Genomic DNA, 25,428 nt, shown 5'->3' with positions numbered 1-25,428 from the left:
CTGCCCCCAGAACCGTCTCTCATCACCCCAGAGCAAGGCCCTTTTCCCAAGGACCAGCCCTAACCCCTGAGGGAGACCTGGCTCTCTCCTCTTCCATCCACTACCCCTTTAGGAAAAAATCTCTGCCTCCCAGGACTCCACTGACCCCACAGAGCCGAATCTCCAGCGCTGTCTGTGGGTCTGGTCCTGCTTTCTCTTCAAGCCTGGGCGGACCCTCCCTGCCCGGAAGTGTGGCCCCAGGATGCCCAGACCTCCCACCCCCTTGACCAGACTCTTCCCAAGGCCACTGGCCTGGCGGGAGTGGGGGAGCTGAGGGTCCCCTGGGGACTGGGGCAGGATGGGAGGGCTGGGGAAAGGGGGGAGCAGGAAGGGGCCTGTCAGAAGGCCACTTTATCGGCAGGAAGCACCTTGGGAAGCACAAGGGTTGGATTTCCTGTGGCCCAGCCCTGGAGAGAGGAACCTAGTGCTTCCCAGCCCCCTCTCCTGTCTCCACTATCTTCCTGCCCCCATCCCCCACCAAGTCACCAGGCCCACAATTCCTGCCTACCCTGCCCTCCCCATCCCTCCCACCACAACCCCCACCTGCCTTTACTCCCAGCTGCCAGCCTTTCATCCCACTGTGGCTGGCTGCTAGGCCAGGAACATGCTTGCTAGAGTCCTTGGTTCCGGGTGGATGAAGGAAGGAGGCCAAGAGGAGGCTGCACCTTTCCTCACCCCCAGTCGGAGCAGCCCAGACCTCTGCACTCGCCCTGTCAACCTGCCCACCCAGCCTGGACCTCAAGGGAGCCCCTTCAGCTTCCCAGGCCTCCCCCTACCAACCTACTGCCCTGGATGAGTCCCACTCTAGTCCTGCACTGCTGCTATAAAATCTTTTGGGAGAAAAATCTCATATTTTGCTGATCAGCAACCAACAGATTTTTGGTCTCCAGGCTCAGCTGGGCCTAACCCTGCCCAGGGAGATACCAGAGCCCTTGCTCAGTCCTATACTGGTTCCACAAAGTGCCTGGCACATAGGATGGGCACATAATGAATGAATTCCAAGCCTGCACATTCCCCCAGCTCTACCACCACCCCAGCAAACAGCAAAAATAACAGAACCCAGAAGCACTTTACCCACATTACGTCCTTCCATCCCCGCTTCATGGTGGGTTTGCAGAGGATGAAGCCAAAGGATAGTGGGTGTCTTTGCCCTTTATTTTGTTGAGAATAAAAGAACCAGGCCCCTCACCACCTCCTCTATAACTCCTGAGCAGCCCCTCGCCCAGCAGACTACACCTCTCAGGAAGGGCCACCCTTTGCCTGCCACTGCCCACCTCCCTGTCCCAGCCCAGCCCCCTCTGCACTCCTATCCCTGTCCAGTCGCCAGACCCATGGCCCTCTGCTTCCCACTCCTTCCATCCAGGCCAAGATTCCAGAGAGATGTTTCTCACCCTCCCTGCTTCTTTCCCACATTCTCCCACCACACATACTCAGATGCAAACAGGCCTCATAGGGCCTTGGGGGAATTCATGTGCGCAAAGCACCTAGAACAGTGCCTGGCACATCCCCAGATAGGCCCCTGCCCACAACCGTACAGCTGCCCCCAGGCCCCCAGGCCACACAAAGGCCCTTGCCCCACCCCACCAGCTGCGCTCTCCCTCCTTGGCCTCCCAAACCTCAGTCACTGATGCCCTTGATGTAATGCCCTGCACCTTCACATTCTTAAGCCCCTTCCAGCATCTGTGGTCCACACCCTCCTGGCCCTTGTGGTGGGGTCCTCTCCTGGCAAAGTTTTTTGCCTCCTTTCACCTCCTTGTATTGCCCGTCCCTCCTTTCACACTCCTGGGGCCCACTTCCTCACGCAAAACCCATCGCTGCCCTCCCTCAGCAGCTTCTCCCAGCTCCCCACTCCCCCTTGGTCTCCACGACAGCTTGGTGGGGCACTCTGTTCTCGGCCCCCCACTGACTGCCCTTCTCTCCTGTCTACACTTTGCTTCCCATGCTCCTCCACCCTCTTACTCTGGTCTATTTCTCTTTCTTCCGCAGCACCTATTCTAACACACTCTAATTCACTTACGTACTGTTTCTTGTGGTTCACTGATGTGTCCATGGCCCAGGAGTGGTGCCTGGTACACAGTAGATGCTCCGCATTTTGCCAAGTCAGTAAATCAAAGCTTCAACCTACAAGCTCTTCACACCCAACTTTCTCTGCAGATCAGACCCTCTTCCAAACTCCAGAGCCGTTTGTGTGAGGCAGGAATCCTTGGATGTCGAGTTGGCTGTATAACTGTCTGGGTCTGGTATATTTTTTTGGCTAAATTTTTTATTCCCTCTACTTATTTAATGTCTATCAATATATTTAGGTTCCGTTTCATCCTGAGTCTGATATGTTAAGTTTTACTTTTCTGGGAATACAAATTATTTCTAAAGAATCAGCTTTTTAGGGGTACCTGGGTGGCTCAGTCATTCAGCGTCTGCCCTTCAGCTCAGATCATGGTCCCAGGGCCCGGGGTCCTGGGATCAAGCCCCGCATCGGGCTCCCTGCTCCGCGAGAAGCCTGCTTCTCCCTCGCCCACTCCCCCTGCTTGTGTTCCCTCTCTCGCTGTCTCTCTCTCTCTGTCAAATAAATAAAATATTCAAAAAAAAAAGACTCAGCTTTTTATTTTGCTTATCATCTGTATTTTCTATTTTGTTTTATTCTGTTCTATTTATCTCTACTTTTTTATTGTGTTATTCTTTTTCTAATTTCTTGAGTTGGATATTTAATTCAATTTTTAGTCTTTCTCTTTTCTGAGAGTAAGGTTTTAAGGTTATACATTTCCAAGTGGCACTTTAATGTCCCTTAAGTCTTGATAAGTAGTATTTTTAATTTCACATTGTTCTGATTTTCTAATATCAATTTTTTTGGCTTGGAAATTGCTGAAAGTATGCTTACTTACATTTTCAAATGTATACTAGGTTTTTTTCTTTTTGAGAGAGGACTAACCTTTAGTTATTGATTTCTTATTTTATTGCATTATGGTCAGAGGAGGTGTTCTGCACAATACTGATCTTTTGGGATTGTGTGAAGACTTTCTTTGTAGCCATGTACATGGCTATATTGGCTATTTCTATAAAAGTTTCCTGTCTGTTCAATAGGAATTGTTGGATGCAAGGAGATATAGATATATAATCTCCATTATATCAAGCTTGTTAACTGTATTATTCAAATATTCCATGCCCTTTCTAATTTTGCATATATATTTTTTGCATATATATTTTTTTAATTTTGATTATAAATTACCAAAAGAAATGGGTTAAAATCCCACTACTATGATATTGGTTTTAGCAATCTCTCCATGAAATTTGCCAGATTTGATTTTATATTTTTGAGACTTGGTTTTTAAGCGCTAAGAGGTTTAGGATTATTATACCTTTCTGATAATTATTCCTTTTGTTATTATACAGTACCGCTCTTTATCCCTAATAATGCTTTTTGCCTTAATCTTGTTTTTTCTAGTAATTAATCTACCACAGCCCTTTTTTGTGAGTATTGACCTCATATGTCTTTTTCCATGCTTTTCCTTATATCTTAGGTATGCTTCTGATACATAGTCTGTGTAACTAGATTTTTTTTAAAAATCGGTCTTATACTTTTTGGCCTTTAATGGTATATTTATTGTGATTGATGATAGGTTTTGATAGATTTTTACTGTCTTATTTTGTGTTGTCTATCTTTTTTCTCTATGCTTCTTTTTCCCCCCTTCCTGTTCTCATTGGATGGATCAAGTGCTCTTTATTCCCCTTTCCGTCAACTCCCACTGGCTTGGAAGTTATGCATTCTCTCTCACTTTCATAAATACGCTTCAATTTTCAACCTATCTCTACCTCCTTCTAGGTCACAATGAGGACTTAGATGCTTTCACTGTCATCACTCCGCTCATTCTCTTGTCCCTGTCATTTTGCCTCCTCATTGTCACGCTGTTGAGCAGTGTGTGCTGGTTTAGATTTGGCCACATGGGAGCCTGTTTCTTCACTCACTTTTCCTTCGAGGTTGCAGTCTCTTCTTCCTGAAAGCACATACTTGAGATATTTTTAATGAACGTCTGGTAGTGAAAAATTCTTTCAGTCTCTGAAATGTCTTATTTTGCTCTCTTTCCTGAGTGATAATTTAGCAATGTAGACTTCTAAATTGACAGTTATTTTGCTCCCAGTATTTTTTTCTCTGTTCATGCTCTATTCTGGGTAATTTCCCAATTCTGACTTCCACCTCATTAATATTCTCTTTGTCTGTGTTTAATCTTCTGTTCATTCTCCCCATATTGTTTTTCATGGAGTTTTCAATTTCAACGACCATTAGATTTTATTTCTAGAAGCTCAATTTGGTACATTATCAAATCTGCTCACTCTTTCTTTATATTGGCTTTTATCTTTTTTTTTTACTTAATGCAATTTTAAAATATCTTGTCTTTAATCATTTAAAAATATTTATTTTTAAATTTCTAGTCAATAATTCTATTATATGACCTTTTTGGTGGTCTAATCTTGCTCTCTGTGGTACCTACCAACTTTCACTCATGGCAGATTATTTCTGTGAGAATTTTGTAATTTGAAGTTATGAACTCAGTTGGGCCTATGTTTATGTGGGGATCCTAAGCAGCCAAATGTGTCCCTTCAGAGGAGTACCACTATCCCAGGACTACTTTTATGTTAATTTCCCGGTTTGGTGGTCCTGGAAACTACAAAGACTAATATAACTCACACCTCAAACCAAAACTGGTTTCAAGAGCCAATAAATTTCCCTTCTAGGTTGAGAGTCCACATAATGGCCAGGTTGAAGGGCTGTCCTTGGAGCAGGTGCCTGGATTAAAATCCCAGCTCAGGCTCCAAATACCCACATGGCCTGGAAAATCTACCTAGCTTCCCTAGGTCTTTCCTATGTCTCCAGAGCACCATTCCGCACGCTGATAAGTTGGAGATGATGGTAGGTATTGTATCATTCCCCCATTTATTCTGGCCACATGCCAGGTCCTGTTTCAGTCACTGGGTATAAGGCAAGCACTTGCCTTCAGAGCTCACAGGTTGGCTCCTGGCCTTCTGGGCCATTGTGCAGGCTAGGTGAGATAAGTGGATATGAAATGCTTACCATAGGCCTGGTACACAATAAACACTCTAATTGTTATTAACATCATAAAGCTAATTCAGATTTGGTTTCTGTCATCTCAACCCAAGAGTGCCTTCTAAAGAACATTCTTCATATATGGTGGCAAAACTTGGAGTGATGTGAAGAGGTGACTGATCTTTGTTGTATATTCTTAGAAAAAGCATTGGATTTTAAATATTATTTTAACAATGAAATTAAAAGTCAGAAATATCTGCCTAATTAATTTCACATTCGGGATTCCAATTACCTTTTCCTTCAAGACTGTGAGTTTTACCCACATGTTTACCTCTCCCCCGCAAAGGTCACTGACAATTCAAGAACTATGTGGGTTTTTTATTATGATGATAAATAATACATAACATCAAAGTTACCATCGTAACCATTTTTAAGTGTACAATATGGTAGTGTTAAAAAGAACGATGTATATTTTTAAATAATAAATCCATCCCTGTATTGGAAGACAGGCACATAGATTGCGAATGGAATAGCAGTTTACAGGGATCTCTAGAAGACATAATGCAGAAGGGATCAGAAGATGGAAAAGCCAACAAAAGCTGAATCATTGACTGCATAGATGCAAGGGCAGGAAGGCTGCTGGAGTGGGGTGGGGTTCACTGTCTCAGCACAGTGGGACGCTGCTGGAGTGGGGTGGGGTTCACCAAGTCTAGCGGTAGGGCACTGAACTGCTCCCTCTGTACAGTGGAGGGGGCAGGAGAGTCCTCTGGGTCAGAGAAGTGGACTGTCACTGCAGAGAGGGCTTAGGGTTAGAAAAACAAAAAACAGTGGTTCCTAGCCGCCCTCCTTCTCAACTTTCTCAGTGACAGGGCAGCCCTGGCCTACTTTCTGCCAGAGCACCCTTCCACCTACTCATCCCCACCCTCCATCCTGAAGGATGGAGCCCTTCTAGGGATGAACTTCACTCTTCATTCTTTTTGTTCTGTGTAAGATTCCGTTTTATGAAAATACCACATTTGGAGGCACCTGGGTGGCTCAGTCGGTTGAACATCCAACTCTTGATTTCAGCTTAGGTCATGATTTCAAGGTCATGAGATTGAGCCCCGCATCAGGCTCTGTGCTGAGGGTGGAGCCTGCTTTGGATACTCTCTCTCCCTCGCCCTCTGCCCCTCTCCCACATGTGTGCTCTAAATAAATAAATAAATAAATAAATAAATAAATAAAGCTATTAAAGAAAAAAGAAAATACCATATTTTGCCTATCAGTTCATCTGTTAAAATACATATTTGGGCTGTTTCCAATTTGGGACAATTATGAATAAAACTGCCACAAACATTTATATGTAAGTTTTTGTGTGGACTTTTGCTTTTGTTTCTCTTGGGTAAATACTTAGAGATAGAATGGCTATGTCTTATGGTAGATATATGCTAACTTTTTGAGAAATTGGCAAGGAGCTTTACAAAATGGTAGTATCATTTTAAATTCCAACTTTTTCCGTTTCCTCCACATCCTTGCCAACACTTGGCATTGACTTTTTTTTTAATTCTAGCCATTTTAATGGATGTGTAGCAGTATCTTCTTGTCTGTTTAAATCAGTTGATCACATATATGCAAGTCTATTCCTGATTTTCTATTCTTTTCCTTCAATCTACATTTATACCTTCACTAATATCAGATTTCTTAATTTCTATAAAGTCTTGAAATCAAGTAGTATAAGCCCTACAACTTTGTTCTTTCGTAATTTTGTGGGCCATTCTAGGTCATTTTCATGTCCATATAAATTTTAGGATCAGCTCGTCAATTTCTAAAAAATTTTTTTAAAACCTGATGGGAATTTTATTGGTATTGAATTACATCTATAAATATATCTAGAAAGAATGGATTCTTAATATTGAATCATCCAATGTGTGATCATGGTAAATCCCCTCATTTATTTTGGTCTTCCTTAATTTATCTCAGCAAGGCTTAGTAGTTTTCAGTGTCGAATTCTCACACATTTTTGTTAAATTTATTCCTAAGAATTTTGTTATTTCACATTATTGCAAATGAAAATTTAATTTCATTTTTTATTTTTAGAGCTTTTTATTATTTTTAACATATAGTGTTATATTAATTTCCCATGTACAATATAGTAATTCAACAATTCTGTATATTACTCAGTGCTCATTGTGATAAGTGTACTCTTAGCCCCCTTCATCTATTTCACCCAACCCCCTAACCCACCCCTCCCTTCTGGTAACCATCACTTTGTTCTCTATAGTTAGTACTATTTTTTTGTTAGTCTCTTTTTCTCTTTGTTCATTTGTTTTGTTTCTAAGTTCATTTTATAATTGTTTGTTGCCAGTATATACAAATACAACTGGTTTTGTGTATAAACTTGGTAGCCTGTAAACTTGTTAAACTCACTTAGTTCTAGTAGCATTTTTATAGGTTCCTTAGGATTTTCTACATAATCAGGTCATCAGCAAATAACAAAATACTTTCTCCTTTTGAATTTTCTGCCTTTTATTTCTTTTTCTTACCTTATTGCAATGGCTAGGACCACCAATACAGTGTCATGCAGAAGTGGTAAGAGCAAGCAGCCTGGCTTTCCTCTCAGTCATGGGAGGAAAATGTTTGATATTTCACCATTAAGTATGATATTATCTGAAGGTTTTTTGTAGATGGCCTTTACTAGATTTAGAAGGTCCTCTGCTATTTAATAAAATCTTAAAAAAAAAAAAAAAGAGTCAGATGCTTAACTGACTGAGCCACCCAGGCATCCCAGGACTTTGGTGTCTTGATGACAAGTTGCTTGCTCACCCCAAGTTCTGACATCGCTCGTGTCCCTCCAAGTGATCCCTCACACACTTGCCTCCCAGGTCCCCAACCTCTCATCTCACTGACTGCAAAAGCTAGGATTTAGATATAGATTACAGACTCATGTACAGCTAATTTCAGCAGAAAGGGATTTAATACACCAGGATTAGTGCCTACAAAGTCATTGGAAGGACTAGAAGAGAAGCACCTAGTCTGAGCTTCTAGAAATGCACTCTCTCCCAGCAACACATAGAACTGGTCCTCTAGGGATTTACTCTTTTTGCCACAGTTAACAAACTGAGGTGTTGGAAAGCTGGTGCCCCAACTACTGGCCCCAATAGGCCAAACCTCTCAACCCCTTTTGTATCTAGGTAGGGCCACGTCACAGAGTTCTGGAACTGATATGAGTAGAAATGATATGTGCCACTCTAGGCCTGACCCATACATGCCTCCTACTCAAGCCTGCATGCTTTCTCTTCACCCTTCTGCTTGCTGGATGGAGGTATCCAGGATGACTTTAAATCCACATGTTGAGAATGGCAGCACTTCCTTTGTCCTGGTTCCTAAATGACTATATGGAGCAGAGAGCACCCCCCCCATCCCTGCCAATGTTGCAGACTGGACAAGAAATAAACATCTGTTGTATTAAGTCCCTGAGGTTTGGGGGTTTAGCTATCAAAGTAGCTGATGTTTCCTCAACTGATGTAAGAGGGGAGCCCTAGAGGCCTCCACTGGGCTTCCTGCCTTGGAAGTCCTTGCCTGGACCAGCAAGTAGTGTTGCATTGGCTGCTCAATATATCTTGACAACTGGAGAAATTAATACAAGATAGACTCACATATCTACTGTGTCCACTGTGAGAGGGACTGTGGACCAGAATGCATATCTCACCTGATTCCCAAAGCCCCCTGCTGATCAGTGAACTATAGGGACACCAGAATGTCTGGGAAATGGCTTTAGCTCAGAACCAGTACCCAACAATCTCTGAAAGCTTCAAGTGTGCACCCCCCCACCCCCCCAGTGCATAGCAATCTTGGCAAAAGGCCACACCTCCCTTCAAGGGAGGCCATAGGGAAGACTTAGCATAGCCTTGGGTGTTTCCGCCAGGTCTTTCCCTCTGGCAGAGGGCTCAGGGTCTGTGAATGACTCATGTCCAGGAATTGGAAGAGGAGCTGGAGTGACTTTCCTGCGTTGTGAGTCAAGTCCAGGCCAGTTCCTGAGACCCAGGGTCTTTTCACCACTGCCCAAGCCTCCACTGGCAATCCCCTCTGTGACCTGGAGGGTGACTCCATGGCCAATGAGCCAATGGTCTCTGAGTCCACACCCTTCTGTTCGACCATCATGATGACCACACTCTGCCACCCCATTATCTCCTCATTTTGTTTCCTCTCTGCCCTACAGCAGCCAGCCTCCCCAGAGCCTTTCAGGAGTGTTGCTGCTCCCCTCCCTATTCCAAACTACACCCCTTAATATCTTGGTGAGGGGATGTCCTCCAGGCCCTCTCAGAGGACACTTATGGGACAACGGAGCAGGTCAAGCATAACACCTTCCTGTCTCGGTCTTTGGATGCCTTTTTCTCCATTGCCAAAAAGAAACAACAGGCTCCAAAATGGAGTCGCTTTTGCTAATCCCCAGCAAGACTTATAACCTAACCTAATGGCAATTCCAACCTCTCCCAGTAGTGGAATTTCAAACCAGTCTGGAATTTCCTGGTCAGCACAGTGAGGTCATCTGAGTGATGAGACCCCTGCCTTCCCTAAAGGAAGGTGACCTTGCCTGATGCAGTCCACTCTTTTAATCTTCCTTGTCGCCCTTTCCTCTGCCTCTAAAATCATTCCATTGTGTACAGCTCCTTGGAGCTCCTTCCTCCTTGCTGGATGGGATGCTGCCTGATCCAAGAATCACTGAATAAAGCTAATTAGGTCTTTACATTTATTCAATTGAATTTTGTTTTTCAACACCATTAAACCAAGTTTTCAGCATCTCAGCTTCATCACAGGGGCTGTCGTGAGCCCTAGTTTTAATTACTAGTGCACAGTCAACACCATCCCGGTCCCTCAGATCCAGAACGTGTGCTCACTCTCTGTTCTACCTGATTTAGCGTCATCTTCCTCCAATATCCATTCCTCGGGACTTTGCTGAAAGAGATGTGCAAAATGGTACAATTATCTTGGTGTCTAAGTCTTCCCTTCTGTGTTTACATTAAATTACCCCTATCTCACCCTGGAAGGCTAGACTGTGACCCCCTGAGGGGCTTACACCACAGCCTTATCTTCCTCAAGCCCTGGGACCCATGCAATAACAGCGGCCCCCAAGGCCAGACCTGCACCAGGCTCTGCAGTGGGTGTCCCGGCTGCCATACACATTGAGTCTAGCGTCTGCTGCTAAATATTGGATCTCCTTGAGAAGATGCTCATTCTGAGCTCCATCCAGTTCCTTGAAAGCACTGGAAAGGAAAAATTGTCCCACACCTGGTCTGGGCAGAGCTTCAGAAATTAGCATTCCTGATGAAACAAACATGCAAGGATCTGATGAACTTTAATGATGGCATAATCTGTTTTGGGAACCAGTCACCAGCCCAGCTTAGTGTCATTCACAGGTAAGTGATCTGTAACCAGAGGTTGTTTTGTATCTAGACTAACAGTGATTCTCCTTCCTGCCATGAATGAATCTTTGAAGTGGTCTCTCAGAGGCTTTCCCCTTGCATGCAAGATTAAATAAAACTTGACAAACTTGACCCCTGCTGGTAACTCAACTGACAAGTTTTCTTTATCTCTCCACCTTGTTGTCACCCAGGTAAGCCCTATCTTCCCTAGCCCCCCTGTGGAACACCCTCCCTGTCTGGAAATCCTCATGGGCCCGGCCCGGCCCCACCATATGATGACAATAATGGTAAGAATAATAATATGGACTTGCCACATGCCAGCCAAGGCTAAGCCTTGCTTATGTCAACTAGTTCGTGCCCTTCCTTGTGAGCACAAGGGCAGCAGCTCACAACTGGGCAGAGGGGTGGGAGAGGATGCTTGAACACCAAGGAAGGCCTCACTGATAGAGTGACGTCCCAATGGACCTGAAGGAGGTGGGGAGCTAGCCAGGCTGATATAAGGTCAAAAATTTCAGATAGGGATCAGCAAGCTCAGGGGCCTGGAACTAGAGGATCCCTACTGATCTGCACTGAGTGGGGCAGGGGGCAGAGGGACAGCCGCACCCAGAGGCATACCACTTCACACCAGCCACAGCACTCCTGGGCAGGAAATCTATCTGCTCAGAACTGTACCCCCTTTCTGGGAGCCCTCCCATCATCCTCTCCATTCCAATGGATGACATGAGAGCCTCCCAGTTAGCATCTTGTTAAAGAAAGAATTATTCACGACACTTGTTAAAATGGTAGGGCAATTGGTGGGAATGCAAACTGGTGCAGCCACTCTGGAAAACAGTATGGAGTTTCTTCAAAATGTTAAAAATAGAGCTACCCTGTGATCCAGTAATTCCACTAGTGGATATTTACCCAAAGAATACGAAAACACTAATTCAAAAAGGTATATGCACCCTGTGTTTAATGCAACATTATTTAAAATAGCCAAATTATGGAAGCAGCCCAAATGTCCATCGACTGTTGAACAGATAAAGAAGAAGTGGTATATATATATATATATATGAATATTATTCAGCAATCAAAAATAATGAAATCTTGCCCTTTGCAATGACATGGATGGAGCTACATATTATAATGCTAAGTGAAAGAAGTCAGTCAGAGAAAGACAAATATCATATGATTTCACTCATATGTGGAATTTAAGAAACAAAACAAACAAACAAAAAAAGAGACAAACCAAGAAACAGACTGCTATCTATAGAGAACAAACAGATGGCTAGCAGAGGGGATGGGGTGAAATAGATAATGGGGGTTAGAAGGACACTGACCACAATGAATAGTGAGGGATGCATGGAACTGCTGAATCATGATGTTGTGCACCAGAGACCAATACAACACTGTATGTCAACTAACCAGAATTTTTAGAAAAGCATACATTTAACCAGTTAAAACAGTAAGGTGCGCTTTATTCAGGACCATCACAGTAGGTACACAGACCATGGTGATGGAGTTTTGTGGTGTGGGCTCAATTCTGATCACAGCAGGGCAAGTGAGCATCTATAGTGATAGGGTTCAGAACATGCTGCCTCAAAATATGACACCTCACATGCCGAGTATTTTAAGCTGAAGTAGTTTGAGAAAACAGCAGAAGCAGGAAGGTCACTCTGACCTCCCCCTCCCTTGTCCCCTGAAACAGATCATCATACCCTCCTGTGAGAGGTACCCTCCCTATCCCCAGAGAACAGGAGCATCCTTGTGCCAAAGACAAAGGGAAGAATCCCAACAAACTGGCCTCGCTAAACTTCCCCAGTTGACTTCACTAACTTCGTACTTTTTAACCTGCCATATTTTTCCACAGCTGTCCAGTCCCCATCAAACCTAGCATAAAATACTCACGTTTAACTCTTTCTTTGGGTCATTTCCTTATGAAGCTTCCCATGTCAGGTAAAATTTATAAAGTAAAACAAATGTGTGGGCTTTCTCCTGTTAATCTTTGTCAGTTTTTCAAACCCAGCCAGGGACCCTATGAGGGTCAAGGAAAACTTGACCTATAATAGCCAAGCAGCAAGTGGGGGTCAGTGGAAAAAACTGACTTTTTCACTAAGAAAAAATCAGTGGTGAGGGGGCTTCTGGCTAAACCAACCTACCAGGATTCTGGCCAAGGACAGACCAGGTGATCAGACATCAGCTGGAGGTGGTAGGGGGATCAAGGGACACCCACCGCTGGGTGGCCAAGTCAGTTAAGCATCTGCCTTCAGCTCAGGTCATGACCCTGGGATCCTGGGATGGAGCCCCATGTCAGGCTCCCTGCTCAGTGGGGAGTCTGCTTCTCCCTCTGCCCCCTCCCAAATAAGTAGATAAAATCTTTAAAAAAAGAAAGAAAGAAAGAAAGAAAGAAAGAAAGAAAGAAAGAAAGAAAGAAAGAAAGAAAGAAAGAAAGAAAGAAAGAAAGAACGAACCGGGTCGGATATCGAGGGTGGAGGGTTCTTGCTAAAACCGGGATTTACAAGGAAGTGCACAGATGGGCCTAGGAGAAGGTTAAGGAGCCTGACTAAAGTTTGGTCAAGCAAACCTCCCTCCCTTGGTTGAGACATGCAGCCACCAGCAGTGCCCTTCTGGAACTGGGGCCAACCACACCACATCAGGGTGGCTGTGGAAGAGGAAATACAACCTGGGTGGGCCAGGTCAAGGAACAGGAACAATGGTTGCTGAGGGCAACAAGGGAGGAGTTGAAGGCCTGCACAGATGGCATCTGATGTCCTGGGTCCCCACATCAGCCAGTCCCAGGAACCACTGCAGAATCCCTTCATGTGGGCTGGGTGTTCTCACTGAAGGCACTCACCCCCCACCCACCCACCCCACACAGGCCCAAGAGACAGAGGCCTCTCCTCCCTTGTCCTAGGTACAGAAAGACAAGACCAGCACCTCTCATTGCAAGGCCCCTCTCCTAACTGTGGGCGTCAGTTCCAAATTAGCAATGTCCCAGGCGTCCAGAGCCGCATCATGCACGCTGGCAGGCTGCCTCCCATCAGGGCTCTATCCCAAGCTGACCCTCCTGCCAGCTTCTGCAGCAATGCCAAGAAAGAACTCACATCTCCAAAAGACTCAGACGCCTGCCGAGGCTTGGCTTTGAACAAACATAGCTGGCAGCACACAGAACTTCCCCCACCTAGAGGTCAGGGCTGGGCTGGCTCAGCTGTCCCGTGTGCACACACCTGAGCAGCCTTCAGGAACCGCAGGGGAAGATGCCAACCATTTGCATAACATTACAACCACAGGCAGGCTCTTCCCAAGAATCAGGGCAGGTCCTCGGATGCCTGGGGTAGTTTCCAGCTTGCTGCTGAAAGGGAAGAAAGTGCTTTTGGTGGAGTCCTTTTAAACTCCAATTCATAGCGCCGACCAGCTGTGATAGCTCCAATTACAGGTTCAAAGATTTCTGGGCCATGGAAAAACTTCCTGTCCTGGCCACTCAACCCCATACCACTCCCACGCAAAGGCCCAGAAACCACCATGGAATGTGCCACCAAGGGGATGGGTTGCCAGAGACTGGACCCTTCCTTTCCCCACAAGGTCAGCAGCAAGCCTTGACCACAACCCCGAGCCCCATCTCTGAGAGTCCCTGCCCTTCGAATTTTGCTCCCCCACACTCCCTCTTGTCTTGAGCTTTCATGTTTCATCAGGAAAATACCAGCTCCCCAGCCAGGACTGGGCTTCAGTGGAAGCTGTGTCCTGGTCCCCCACCCCAGTCCCCAGAGGCCATTCGGAGTGCTGTCCACTCTCCCATTGGTTCCAGGCTCAGGAGCCACAGAAAACCTCCTCAACCAGAAACCAAGGTCCTGGTCTTCCTGAGGTCAGAGGTCCCAGAGGGATGCCCTGAGCTTGTGGGGGAAACTGAGGCCAGAAAGCTGCCCTAGAGAGTTTCCTGGGGTACGGGGAGCTGCCCTAAGGGAGCTGCTGGCTGAGGGCCCCAGTTACTGCACTGAATAAAACACCCACCTAACCATCCTCCTGGGTACTCCCTCTGACTTCGAGATAGCTAAACCCACTGGGGAGCAAAAAGGTGAAGTCATCCGTCCAAGGTTATCCAGTGACGGAGCCAGAGCTTACTCATCTCCTCTGCCAGTGGGTTCTTCCCATCGTGTAACCCCAAGGCAGGCCAGACCCCATATACCCAGACACACACACACACACACACACACACACACACACACACACACCACACACGCACACTGACACACATACACACCACACACGCACATGCACACTGACACACACACCACACACACACTGACACACATACACACCACACGCACACAATACACACCACACATGCACACTGACACACACCACACACGCACACTGACACATACACAACACACACGCACATGCACACTGACACACACACCACACACACTGACACACATACACACCACACGCACACAATACACACCACACACGCACACTGACACAYACACAMCRCACACGCACACGCACACTGACACACACACTGACACATACACACCACACGCACACAATACACACCACACACGCACACTGACACACACACACATTGACACACTGACACATACACACCACACAATACACACCACACACGCACATGCACACTGACACACACACATTGACACACAGACACGTGCAAGGAGGGGAAAGGGTTTGAAAGAATTTACTATCTCGTGTTTCGAGAAAAGCGCCGGAAGTAACGTTGGGGGGAAAGCCAGGAGTCAGTGGGTTCCACAGCCTTCGTTCTGCGTGGCTCACCCAGCGATGATGCCCACAACACCCCCTTGCGCTCAGGGCCTTTCCAAAAGGACCCGAGTCTCCCAGCTTGAGGTTTGGGGGCCCCGCCCGACTCCGCGCACCGGCCCAGCCCGGCCCGCGCCAGCCCCTCCAACGGCCTCGGGAGGAGAAGCGGGGCCGAGCGCGCGCCCCCCCACCCCCGCCCCGCCGGATCACCAGACCCCGACCCCAAGCCCAACCCCGACCCAGTCCGCGCCCGAGCAGGCCCCGCCCCCGCGAGCCCCACCCCCCGGCTGCCGCGCGCGGAGGGTCACGGGACCGCGGGGCGGGGACGGGGGCGGGGCGGAGCCGAGGCGGAAGCGCCGGCGGAGGGCACCGCTGCCCGCTGTCCCGACCCGCCCCTCTCGGCCCGGCACTACCCTCGTCCAGCCGTGCCAGACCCGGGGGTCAGTGTCATGTGACTTCTGTCCCTGACCACGAGCCTGAGCCGTAACCTCTAGGTGAAGAGAGTCAGATCGCCCGAATCAGGTGTCCTGGTCCCCGAGGGTCTCCAGGGAGTTATACCGCAGGCTACGGTCTCCTAGGTTCTGTTGAGGTCAGGGGTCTCCGGAAGTCCCCTGAAGTCCACTGGGACTTCAGGAAGGGGTTGTCTGGGTCGGGGAGTATTGGGGTCTGGGGTCTCAAGAAGGGGGTAGTGCCTGGGTCTGGTGTCTCAGGGGAGACGTAGTGCCTGGGGTCTCCGGAGGATAGTACCTGGATCTGGGGTCTCAGGGGAAAGGTAGAGGCTGGATTTGGGGTCTCAGAGGAGGGTAGTGTCTGGATCTGGGGTCTCGGGAGGATAGTGCCTGGATTTGGGGTCTCAGGGGAGGGTATTACCTGGATTTGGGGTCTCAGGGGAGGATAGTATCTGGAGCTGCGGTCTCAGCAGAAGATAGTGTTTGGATCTGGAGTCTCTGAGGTAGACCTTGCTGGAGCCAGTTTGCTTTCCCTCCCAAGGGTCTCTTGTGCCGGCCCCATCTGTGCTGTGTGCCATGGTGGCACTGTGGGCCCTTGCTCTGGCCTTGGCCATAGGCCTGGCCATTGCTGGCCCACCTAACATCGTGCTGATCTTTGCTGATGACCTGGGCTATGGGGACCTGGGCTCCTATGGGCACCCCAGCTCCACCACCCCTAACCTGGACCAGCTGGCCGCAGGGGGGCTGCGCTTCACCGACTTCTATGTGCCCATGTCTCTGTGCACACCCTCCCGGTAAGTGAGGAGGCAGGGGAGTCAATACAGCATCTCCCAGATTCACTCTGGGCTCCAGTGGGGGAGGCAAATGCTCTGTCTCTTTGGAGAAGGTCACGTTTCTTTCTTCCTCCCCTCTCTTCCCTCCTCCATGTGTCCACTTCAGCCTTAGTTTCTCTCCGTCTCACGGACTCTGTGACTTGTCCTATAGGGCTGCGCTCCTGACCGGCCGACTCCCAGTTCGGATGGGCCTGTACCCTGGAGTTCTGGAGCCCAGCTCCCGAGGGGGCCTGCCCCTGGAGGAGGTGACCCTGGCTGAGGTCCTGGCTGCCCGAGGCTACCTCACAGGGATAGCTGGCAAGTGGCACCTTGGGGTGGGGCCTGAGGGGGCCTTTCTGCCCCCCCACCAGGGCTTCCATCGATTCCTGGGCATCCCATACTCCCATGACCAGGTAGGAACCTCCAGGGCCCTCAACCACCCTCCTCCCCACCTCCCACCAGTCCCCTTCCCCTTCCCCCCTGGAGCCCCACCCCACAGCCCAGACTCCTGAATGGAACTGCTCCACCAGGGCCCTTGCCAGAACCTGACCTGCTTTCCGCCGTCCACCCCCTGTGATGGCAGCTGTGACCAGGGCCTGGTCCCTATCCCACTGTTGGCCAACCTGTCCGTGGAGGCACAGCCCCCCTGGCTGCCAGGACTTGAGGCCCGCTATGTGGCTTTCGCCCGTGACCTCATGGCTGATGCCCAGCGCCAGGGCCGGCCATTTTTCCTGTACTACGCCTCTCACGTGAGTGCCCTTGGCCCTGTCCCCTGAGCTGCCCTTGACTCCTACCCAGCGCTAACTCCTGTCTCTGCCCACAGCACACCCACTACCCCCAGTTCAGTGGGCAGAGCTTCTCTGGGCGCTCAGGCCGAGGGCCATTTGGGGACTCCCTGATGGAACTGGATGCAGCTGTGGGGGCCCTGATGACAGCTGTGGGGGACCTGGGGCTGCTCGGAGAGACGCTGGTCATCTTCACTGCAGACAATGGGTTTGCTGTGGCAGGGGGCGGGGAAATGCTGGTTGATGCCTCACCAATGGGTCACTGGGATCTTCCCATCCTGGCTACTGGCCGAGGACATATGGGCTAAGGGTGTCTGAAGAGATGCTGGCTATGTTCTGGTGGCCCACAGGGCATGAGGGAGGCTGGGGGTCACAAGGGCATGGAGGGACCCAGAGGGGACAGGCATGTGCTGGCCGTTTTTGCGTGCAGCATGTAACCCTGGGGCGGGGTCACCAGAGTTCACCCTGAGCCTCACTGACGACTTCCTTGTATGTCCCAGGCCTGAGACCATGAGGATGTCCCATGGCGGCTGCTCTGGCCTTCTTCGTTGTGGAAAGGGAACCACTTTTGACGGAGGTGTCCGAGAGCCTGCCTTGGCCTTCTGGCCAGGCCACATCGCTCCTGGTCAGTCTTCAGGCCCTCCCCTCATGAACCCCTGGCCCCACCTCCCCAGCCCTGATGGCCAATGGAGTGATCACACAGCCTTCTGCCTCCAGGGGTGACCCATGAGCTGGCCAGCTCCCTGGACCTGCTGCCCACCCTGGCAGCCCTGACGGGGGCTCCGCTGCCCAACGTCACGTTGGATGGTGTTGACCTCAGCCCCCTGCTGCTGGGCACAGGCAAGGTAGGGTTCACAACCCTGAGACCCTGGCTCTCCTGCTCCAGCCCGCAGAGCCTCTGTGGAGTGGCATCCAAATGGTGTTGCCAGTGGGGCTCCTGGGTGGGCAAGGAGCAGCTCCATATCCAGGGCCTGACACATCCTGATGGCTCCGGATACATGCAGATAAGTGCTGGGGGACCCCCGCCCACCCTGTGATCCCTGACTTTGCCCCCAGAGCCCCCGGCAGTCTCTCTTCTTCTATTCGGCCTATCCAGACGAGGTCCATGGGGTCTTTGCTGTGCGGAGTGGAAAGTACAAAGCTCACTTCTTCACCCAGGGTAACTTCCTCACCCCGGCCCTGCCGACCTTCCTGTAGCCCCAGAGCCTGGACCCTCCTCCCCTTCTTGCCCTTTGCACAGACGTGTCCCCCCCTCCAGGCTCTGTCCACAGCGATACCACGCCAGACCCTGCCTGCCACGCCTCCAGCCCTCTGACTGCCCATGAGCCCCCGCTGCTCTTTGACCTGTCTGAGGACCCTGGTGAGAACTACAACCTTCTGGGAGGTTTGGCTGAGGTCGCCCCAGAGGCAATGCAGGCGCTGAAGCAACTTCAGCTGCTCAAGGCCCAGTTTGATGCTTCCATGACCTTCAGCCCCAGCCAGATGGCCCGGGGTGAGGACCCTGCCCTGCAGATCTGCTGTCAGCCTGGCTGCACCCCCCGGCCGTCCTGCTGCCACTGCCCAGAGCCCCAGGGCTGAGAGCACAGGTGCAGGCCAGCCCAGGGCGCCTCGGCCCACCCAGGCATGGCATGGTTCACTGCTGTGGTGCGTGTGTGCGGAGGTGCTTTGTACCTGATGATGCTAATAACACCAGCTGGTACTCATAGGTGTCATAATTTATCTAATCCTTACGACAACCCTGAGGTAGGTGCTGGTCTGCCTGTGTTACAAATGAGGAAACTGAGGCATGGAGCGATCCAGCAATTTGTCTGAGGTCACCCAGCTGTAAGAGGTTGGGCAGGGATCTGAACCCACCACCGTTGTGATTGTGCGTCAGTGAAAGCTTGGTTCCTGAGTGTGAGCGTGTCCCTTCACGGAAGCTATAGTAAGTGCTTTTGTGTGCCAGGAACAGGGTGGGGTGGGTGTGAGGGCATGGTGGACAGAAGACCCTGAAGTTGCAGAGCACCCAGGAGCACCTCCTTGGAAGACGCATTCCTGGAGACACCAGAACTAGGGCGCCGGGGCTCTTAGCAGAAACCTGTCTGAAAGCGGGTGATGACCTACACATTCCAGGTGGGAATAAGGGGAGATAAGCTCCTGAGATAGCTCCCCAAGCTCTGCCTCTGCCCCTTCCAAAGCTCTGCGTTTTCTGCCTCCCCACACATTTCCTGGCCTCTCCCCCCAGCAGACAAAGGCATACCTCAGGGTTGGTTCCATCCCTGCTCAAAACTCTGCAGGCTGCCCATGGTGCTCAGAATTCAGTTCAAACTCCTTAGAGGCCCTGTACCCTCTGAGGCCTGCCCTCCTTGGCACCCAACAGCCCTCAGCCCTCAGCCCTGGCATGCTGGCCTGGCTGTCCTCTGTGGGGCCAGCGTGCTCTGTCAGTGGCTCTGCAGAGAGGACTCCTGACTGCCCACCTGTACCCACATTAGCAGTGTGTAGGCCTTGTAGTCAGTCACCTTGTGTGTGTGCTCATGGCAGGTCCACACATGCCCCATGTGGTCCCTCAGGCTTGCCTCGGGTGCTCGAGGGCAGCATCCACTTCCCTACTAATAGACCCCCGCTTTTCCAGTGTTGGGCAGAGGCTCGTTGACTAGCAGGTACAGCCTCTCCCTGACCCAGTCTGAGCCAGTCACAATCCCGTCCAATGATTGGGCCAGGAATGGCATGTGACTAAGAGTCCTGGTCGGTGAAAGGTCAGTGGCAGTCCACCGGGATGCCTGGGTCCCCTGCAGCATTCTTCCTCTGGGAGCAGTGAGGATGGTGCCCTTGCTGCCCCTGACCAGACATCCTGCAGCTGCTAAACCAGTGTCTCCAGCCACCTACCTCCAGAGCTCGCAATATAATAAACCTGTTTAAGTCACTGCTAGTGGGTTACCTGTTACTTTCACCCCAAAGAAGTCTGGCTGGAATGGGACATGTGAGTGGGATGTATGGCAACCACATGTACGAGTGCAGGCGGTCTGGGAGAGAGCCTGGGCTGTCAGACGCGGTGTCCTGAGGCCCACACTGGATCCTCCATGTGGCTCTTCCATCACTTCTGGGCTGGTTCAGGGGCTCCACTGACCATGCCCCAGATCCTACTGTGCCTTGGGGCTGCCCCCATAGGGCAGTGGTTTCCTTGGAGACCCTTGCAGCCACTGATGCTGGCATAAGGAGGCCCCAGGTGAGCTGGGCGTGCCCTCCCCCTGTAGGCTGCAGCTTTTCTTCCAGTGGGGTACACAGTCACCTCAAGGTGCCTTGGTTCCAGAGTGAGGACTGAGGAACTGGAGCGGGCACACCGTCTGTGCATGACCTCCAGAGACCAAACACTCAGCAAGAACCACACCAGCGCTCACACCCACGCATAGCACCAGGCACAGGGACTGCTCCAGGCCCGCTGCCCACCGGGCTGTTTGCTCGGCACCAGGTGCTGTGCATAGTGCTGGGGCGCAGATCACCAGAGGGGACCCATCCCTGTTCCCATGGCACTTCTTGTCTAGCAAAGGGTATGGGCGTCAACCCTGAGATTGCAGACGGGGGGAATCCCAGCATGTTGGGGGCCCCTTGTGCCTGGGTGAGGTTGGGGAGGCATGTGGCTGTTGCCTGAGAAGGGACACTAGGGGCTACAAATGTTCTCTAACTTGGGGGGTGGAAGCATGGTACGTACATAGGAATAAAGCAATAAAGCTACACACTTAAGTCATCACGTGTGTATTATATACTTCAAGAGAAATGAGAATTTCGCAGATAAATACCACAAAGGAAGAGTGCGGGTCCTCTAAGAGCATAATCTTTGGGGGAGAGGGGCTGCAGAAATCACTGATACATCAGGGATGCTTCTCTGTTGGCTGAGATCTGAGGAGGGGTGTTGAAATCTACCCTCTGCCTCCAAGGTTTGCGAGAGGAGCAGACTCTCTCACCCTCTCAACCCACTTTTGGTTTTGCTGTGAGGGCTTTTGGAAGCAGAAATACTTTTCTCTCATCATTTAAGCTGCTCCTCATCCAGTCACTTGTGTGCACACGCACTTGCAAACATGCACGCATACATGCTGAGAGACGTGCACACAGCACACACACACACTTGTGGCCCCAGATGCTGTCTGCAGTGTCCCTGCACTTCCCTTTCTTCTCTGCTGCTGTCGATTTAAAAAACAGCCCCTTTTCCTGTGAGTTAGGATTCATCCATTCACCAGAATGGTGGCTTTCCATCCCCACAGAGCGACTTCCTCCCGCACCCCAGTCTCCTCTGGGAGGAGCTCTGTGGGTTTGGAACGGACAGAACACGCACACTGGTGCTGCCGCTTCCCTTCAGGTGCATTAAGAAGGAAGAGTGGCAGGCAGAGGGGCTGCACCTGCAGGGAGACCACCCCCCCCCCTCCCGCCCCCCCCCCCCCCGCCTTGCTCACGTGCTCGTCTGTCCCCCAAATGACCAGAAGGGGGAGCAAAGGGGATGTTTCCATGGAATAATGCTTAAATTTGCCTCTTCCCTGAACCATGTACTTGTTAGAGCAGCCCAGGCAATGCCTGCAATCCCAGGCTGAGTTCTCTGTGCTCGTGCAAATCATGTTTTAATCATGGCTCTACCTTGTTGCACCCTGACCCTGCCTTTCAAGGGTCTGATGTGTCCTGTCACCTCCTTGACCTCAGGCCTGGTGCAGGGTTAGCAATAACAGAGGGAGGACTGCCTTTACGTATGCCTTGCCCTCAGCCTCCTCGGCTTGTGTGTGCAGGTTCCTCCTCTGAGTGGTCACAGGCATAGGGGCAAGGTGTGACAGCCCCCCCCCCCCGCACAAACTGCATTTTCCTGGCAGCCCCATACCCGCCCCCCACAGCAAGGAGGGAGAGCTGAGTTTCTCTATTCAAGTGGTCTCAGAAGAAAGGGACCCAAGGGAGAAAGGGGTCTGGGGTGCCATTTGAGTTGACAGGAAAGTAGGGCCCTGGAGAGAGCAGTTGCGGGGGTGGCCTGGCCCAGGACTCCACACAAGAGCGGAAACCTCTCCGCATCACTTTGCAAATACTGTAACAACGTGGTGCCCAGAGCCTGCCCTCCCCAGGGAACACCCAATGCCCAGTGGGAACTGCAGCGCTCCTCCGACCTGGAGGAATCGAGCCCGCATCGGGCTCCCTGCTCCTCGGGGAGCCTGCTTCCCCCTCTCCCACTTCCCCTGCTTGTGCTCTCTCGCTCTGTCAAATAAATAAAATATTTTTTTTAAGTTATACCAATTATAGTTGATTTCCTATATATACACCAACCTAAAATTAAAAAAAAAAAAGTTATCCAGAGTCAGTTTTTATAGTTTGGTTGTGACCACAAAATGCTAACTGATACAGAAGGAAATTAAGTACTAACCCCCACCCTCCTAATCCCAGCAAATGAGGGCTGTCGGGGAGAGGAATGGTCCCTGCCATCCAGGTTCAGTGGGTCCCTGCCAGAGGGTCCAGTGTAATGTGCTGTGTTTGGGGTAGACATGAGGCACAGCCCTGAGGGTCCACCTGTGCCCATCCTGCCAACCTTGGTGGGGGGGGGGATGGTGCATGCCTGGGGAGGAGCCGTGTCTGAACAGCATGACCTCCTCCTCCTTTGCCACCCCGATTGGACAAGTCACCTACCCTCGGATACCTCCCCATGTGAGCTGCACAGTCCAGTCCCTACATGAAGTCCCTGAGGAAGGACAGGGCAGGGTCCTGGTGGCTGGTTGTGCTGAGCCTGCTCATTCTGCTCCCCTTCCCAGGAGCTTCCTCCATGCCCCTCTGCTGACCACAAGTGCATGTCAACCTCATGCAGGATGCCCCAAAAAGAGTGCAGGCGAGTCATGCACTCCAGGGTTAGCATGTTCTGTGTAGATGAAGGCCAAGGAGTGGTGGGCCCACCGGGCATGAGTGGGGTTCTGTGGAGGTGGGGCTTTGCGCAGGGCAGGCACCAGACCCCTATGTGCCAGGGGCCAACTGCTCTAAATCTGCACAAAGGAAATAAAAAATAAAATCCAGGTTTCCCCTTTTTGCCATCAACTCAAATGATGGCTAAGACAGCTTTTAGGGTAAATTGTTTACTCCTCTTCTCTGCCAAGCTCTGTGTGTAAAAGGACCTCATTCACAGGTATGAGGGGGCAGTACTCACTGCAGCTGACTTTGGACTCAGTGGGTGCCACCTCAGGACAGGAACCTGGATGTGAGACAGGACCTGTCTGCTGGGTTGTATGCCAATTCCACAGAACATGACCCAGGCAGTGGGGGTGGGGGCACACGCAGGGAGAGCTTCCATGCTATATATCAACTCCTGTCCCACACGCACCTGCACAGGTCCCACCACACCTGTGTCCACACCTGCAAACCAGGTGAGGCCTGCTCACGGCGGTGGTTTCAGGGGTGAGGAACCTGGCACCCCTGGTCTGTTCAGCACCAGGCCAATGTTCCTTAATATCCCCTCTTCAGAGGGGGTGCCACTTACTTCCTCATCCTAGGGGGGTGGTCTTGGATCCCTGCTTGGGGGGTGGAGGAGGGTCTTCCCACATGCCCCCTGGTCATGGGTTTTGCTCTCTGTGCCTCTTTTGAGGAGGTCAGAAACACTGCTCAGCTTTAAAGGATCCAAAGTTGGAGGCAGAACTTCTGACCTCTGCTGTGGCTGGCTGGGTGATCCTAAGAGGACTTGCTTCTTCACTCTGCTCTCAGCCTGCCTATGAGCTGCTCTGAAGGGCAGAAGGTGCACACTCCTGGGGCAGCCTTCCATCTGTGGGGGCCAGGAGCCAGCAGGTAAATATTCCTGTTTCTCATCCTTCCGGTGATGGTTCAGGGAGGCCTTGAGTTTGGACTTCACACTGGCTTTTCCTCCCCACTGCCTCCCTCCTACCCGCTCCTCACTACAGCATTCTGGGGGGCTTTTGCAAGACCAGCTGCCCACCCCTTTGCCCTTGCTCTTGCTCCTGCCCGAAATTGAGCACAATGCTGGAAGATACAGCAGCCTTCAGGCAGTCATGAGGACAAAGGCCAAGCACCCAGGTCACAGGACCAAGGGAAGGAGCCTGTTGTCCTCCAAGTAGCCTTGTAGCAGCCAAGCCAGGCTTGACTCCTCCTATCCTGATTGATCAGACCCATCTCCCTGGAGTTTGCTCTTAGAGCTGAATGCTTTGAGTCACACCTACTACATGATCTATTGTTGAAATATTTTCATTGACATCCAAAAAGAATGGTGTTCTCTATATGTAGAATATAGAATCCAGTGTGTATGTGTGTTTGTTGTACTTTATTAAGTTTATTTTCAGGTCTATGTTTTCCTCCTTTTTCTTGCTGCTCAAACATTTCTGAGTCATGTATTTGCTGGTCTGTGTTTCATAACTAGAGACTCATGTGCGAAGACCATCTTCCATTGCACACAGCCCATTTCACAGTGACGTGGGCTACTTTGCTTTGATCTTCTTGCCTTAAATTCCTCATTGGGTCCCCCGATCTCTCTCTGGTCGCAAACAAAATAAAATAAAAACCCATATTTAGAAAGGGGACTGGAAAAAAAATACACCAAAATATCAGCAAGAGTTGTCTTTGAGTTGATATAAGAACTTTTTTTTTTTACCTTCCTTCTATTTTCTGCAGCTTCCACAATTTCCATAATGACCATGGGCTCTTTATAATGGAAAAGTAATACTTTAAAAAGAAAAATTCTATTTTGCATAGTGTTTATAAAAATGGTAATGAGTACTGACTTGCCAGAGCACTGTTCTCAGCCTGTCTGGAGGGCAAGTTTGTGGACGCCTCATCAGAGTCCTAAGACGGGTTCCTTTACTGTGGTCAAATACCCTTTTTTGCTTGCATTTAAGTAATGTCTTTGTTTTTTTATTTTTAGTTTTTCTGTGGATGCTTCTATTTGCGTTTGGGGGTCTCTGATAAGCACCTATAATACTCGAAACAATGAAGACATGTTTGTGCAGGAAAACAGGAAGAGAAACAGAGACTGTTAGTCTTCTTCGTGTTCACTCTTTTCCAACACCTAGTTTCTAGCATAGGTTCTGCATATTTGTTTTCCCATAATAGCACAACTATTTTCCATATTACTTTTTTTCATATTTGCCCACTATTTCAATTAAGTAAATATACATTTAGTTGGTCAAAATTTAGATTATTTTTATGCTTTCA

At 50.0% G+C, this 25,428-nt stretch overlaps 1 protein-coding gene across 2 annotated transcripts; it reads left to right on the top strand.

The window, feature by feature from the left end:
- Positions 1-15,559: 15,559 nt before the first annotated feature.
- ARSA (arylsulfatase A) lies at positions 15,560-18,983 on the top strand. 2 transcript variants are annotated; one of them, XM_025858671.2, is made up of 9 exons: positions 15,560-15,728; positions 16,225-16,477; positions 16,668-16,908; positions 17,026-17,244; positions 17,319-17,488; positions 17,781-17,905; positions 17,998-18,125; positions 18,337-18,439; positions 18,539-18,983. In XM_025858671.2, the coding sequence occupies exons 2-9, from the start codon at positions 16,260-16,262 to the stop codon at positions 18,856-18,858; spliced, it is 1,524 nt and encodes a 507-aa protein (XP_025714456.1). In that variant the 5' UTR covers positions 15,560-15,728; positions 16,225-16,259; the 3' UTR covers positions 18,859-18,983. The 2 variants fall into 2 exon arrangements, with proteins under 2 accessions (XP_025714456.1, XP_025714455.1); XM_025858670.2 differs by having other exon boundaries at positions 15,560-15,756.
- The last annotated feature ends 6,445 nt before the right edge of the window (positions 18,984-25,428 follow it).

This window comes from Callorhinus ursinus, unplaced genomic scaffold (assembly GCF_003265705.2).
Source record: "Callorhinus ursinus isolate GAN/ISIS: 27379988/994484 unplaced genomic scaffold, GSC_fseal_2.0 scaffold140, whole genome shotgun sequence".
NCBI lineage: Eukaryota > Metazoa > Chordata > Mammalia > Carnivora > Otariidae > Callorhinus > Callorhinus ursinus.
The sequence above is the reverse complement of the archived record's forward strand: the minus strand, read 5'-3'. Positions and strand labels throughout refer to the sequence as shown.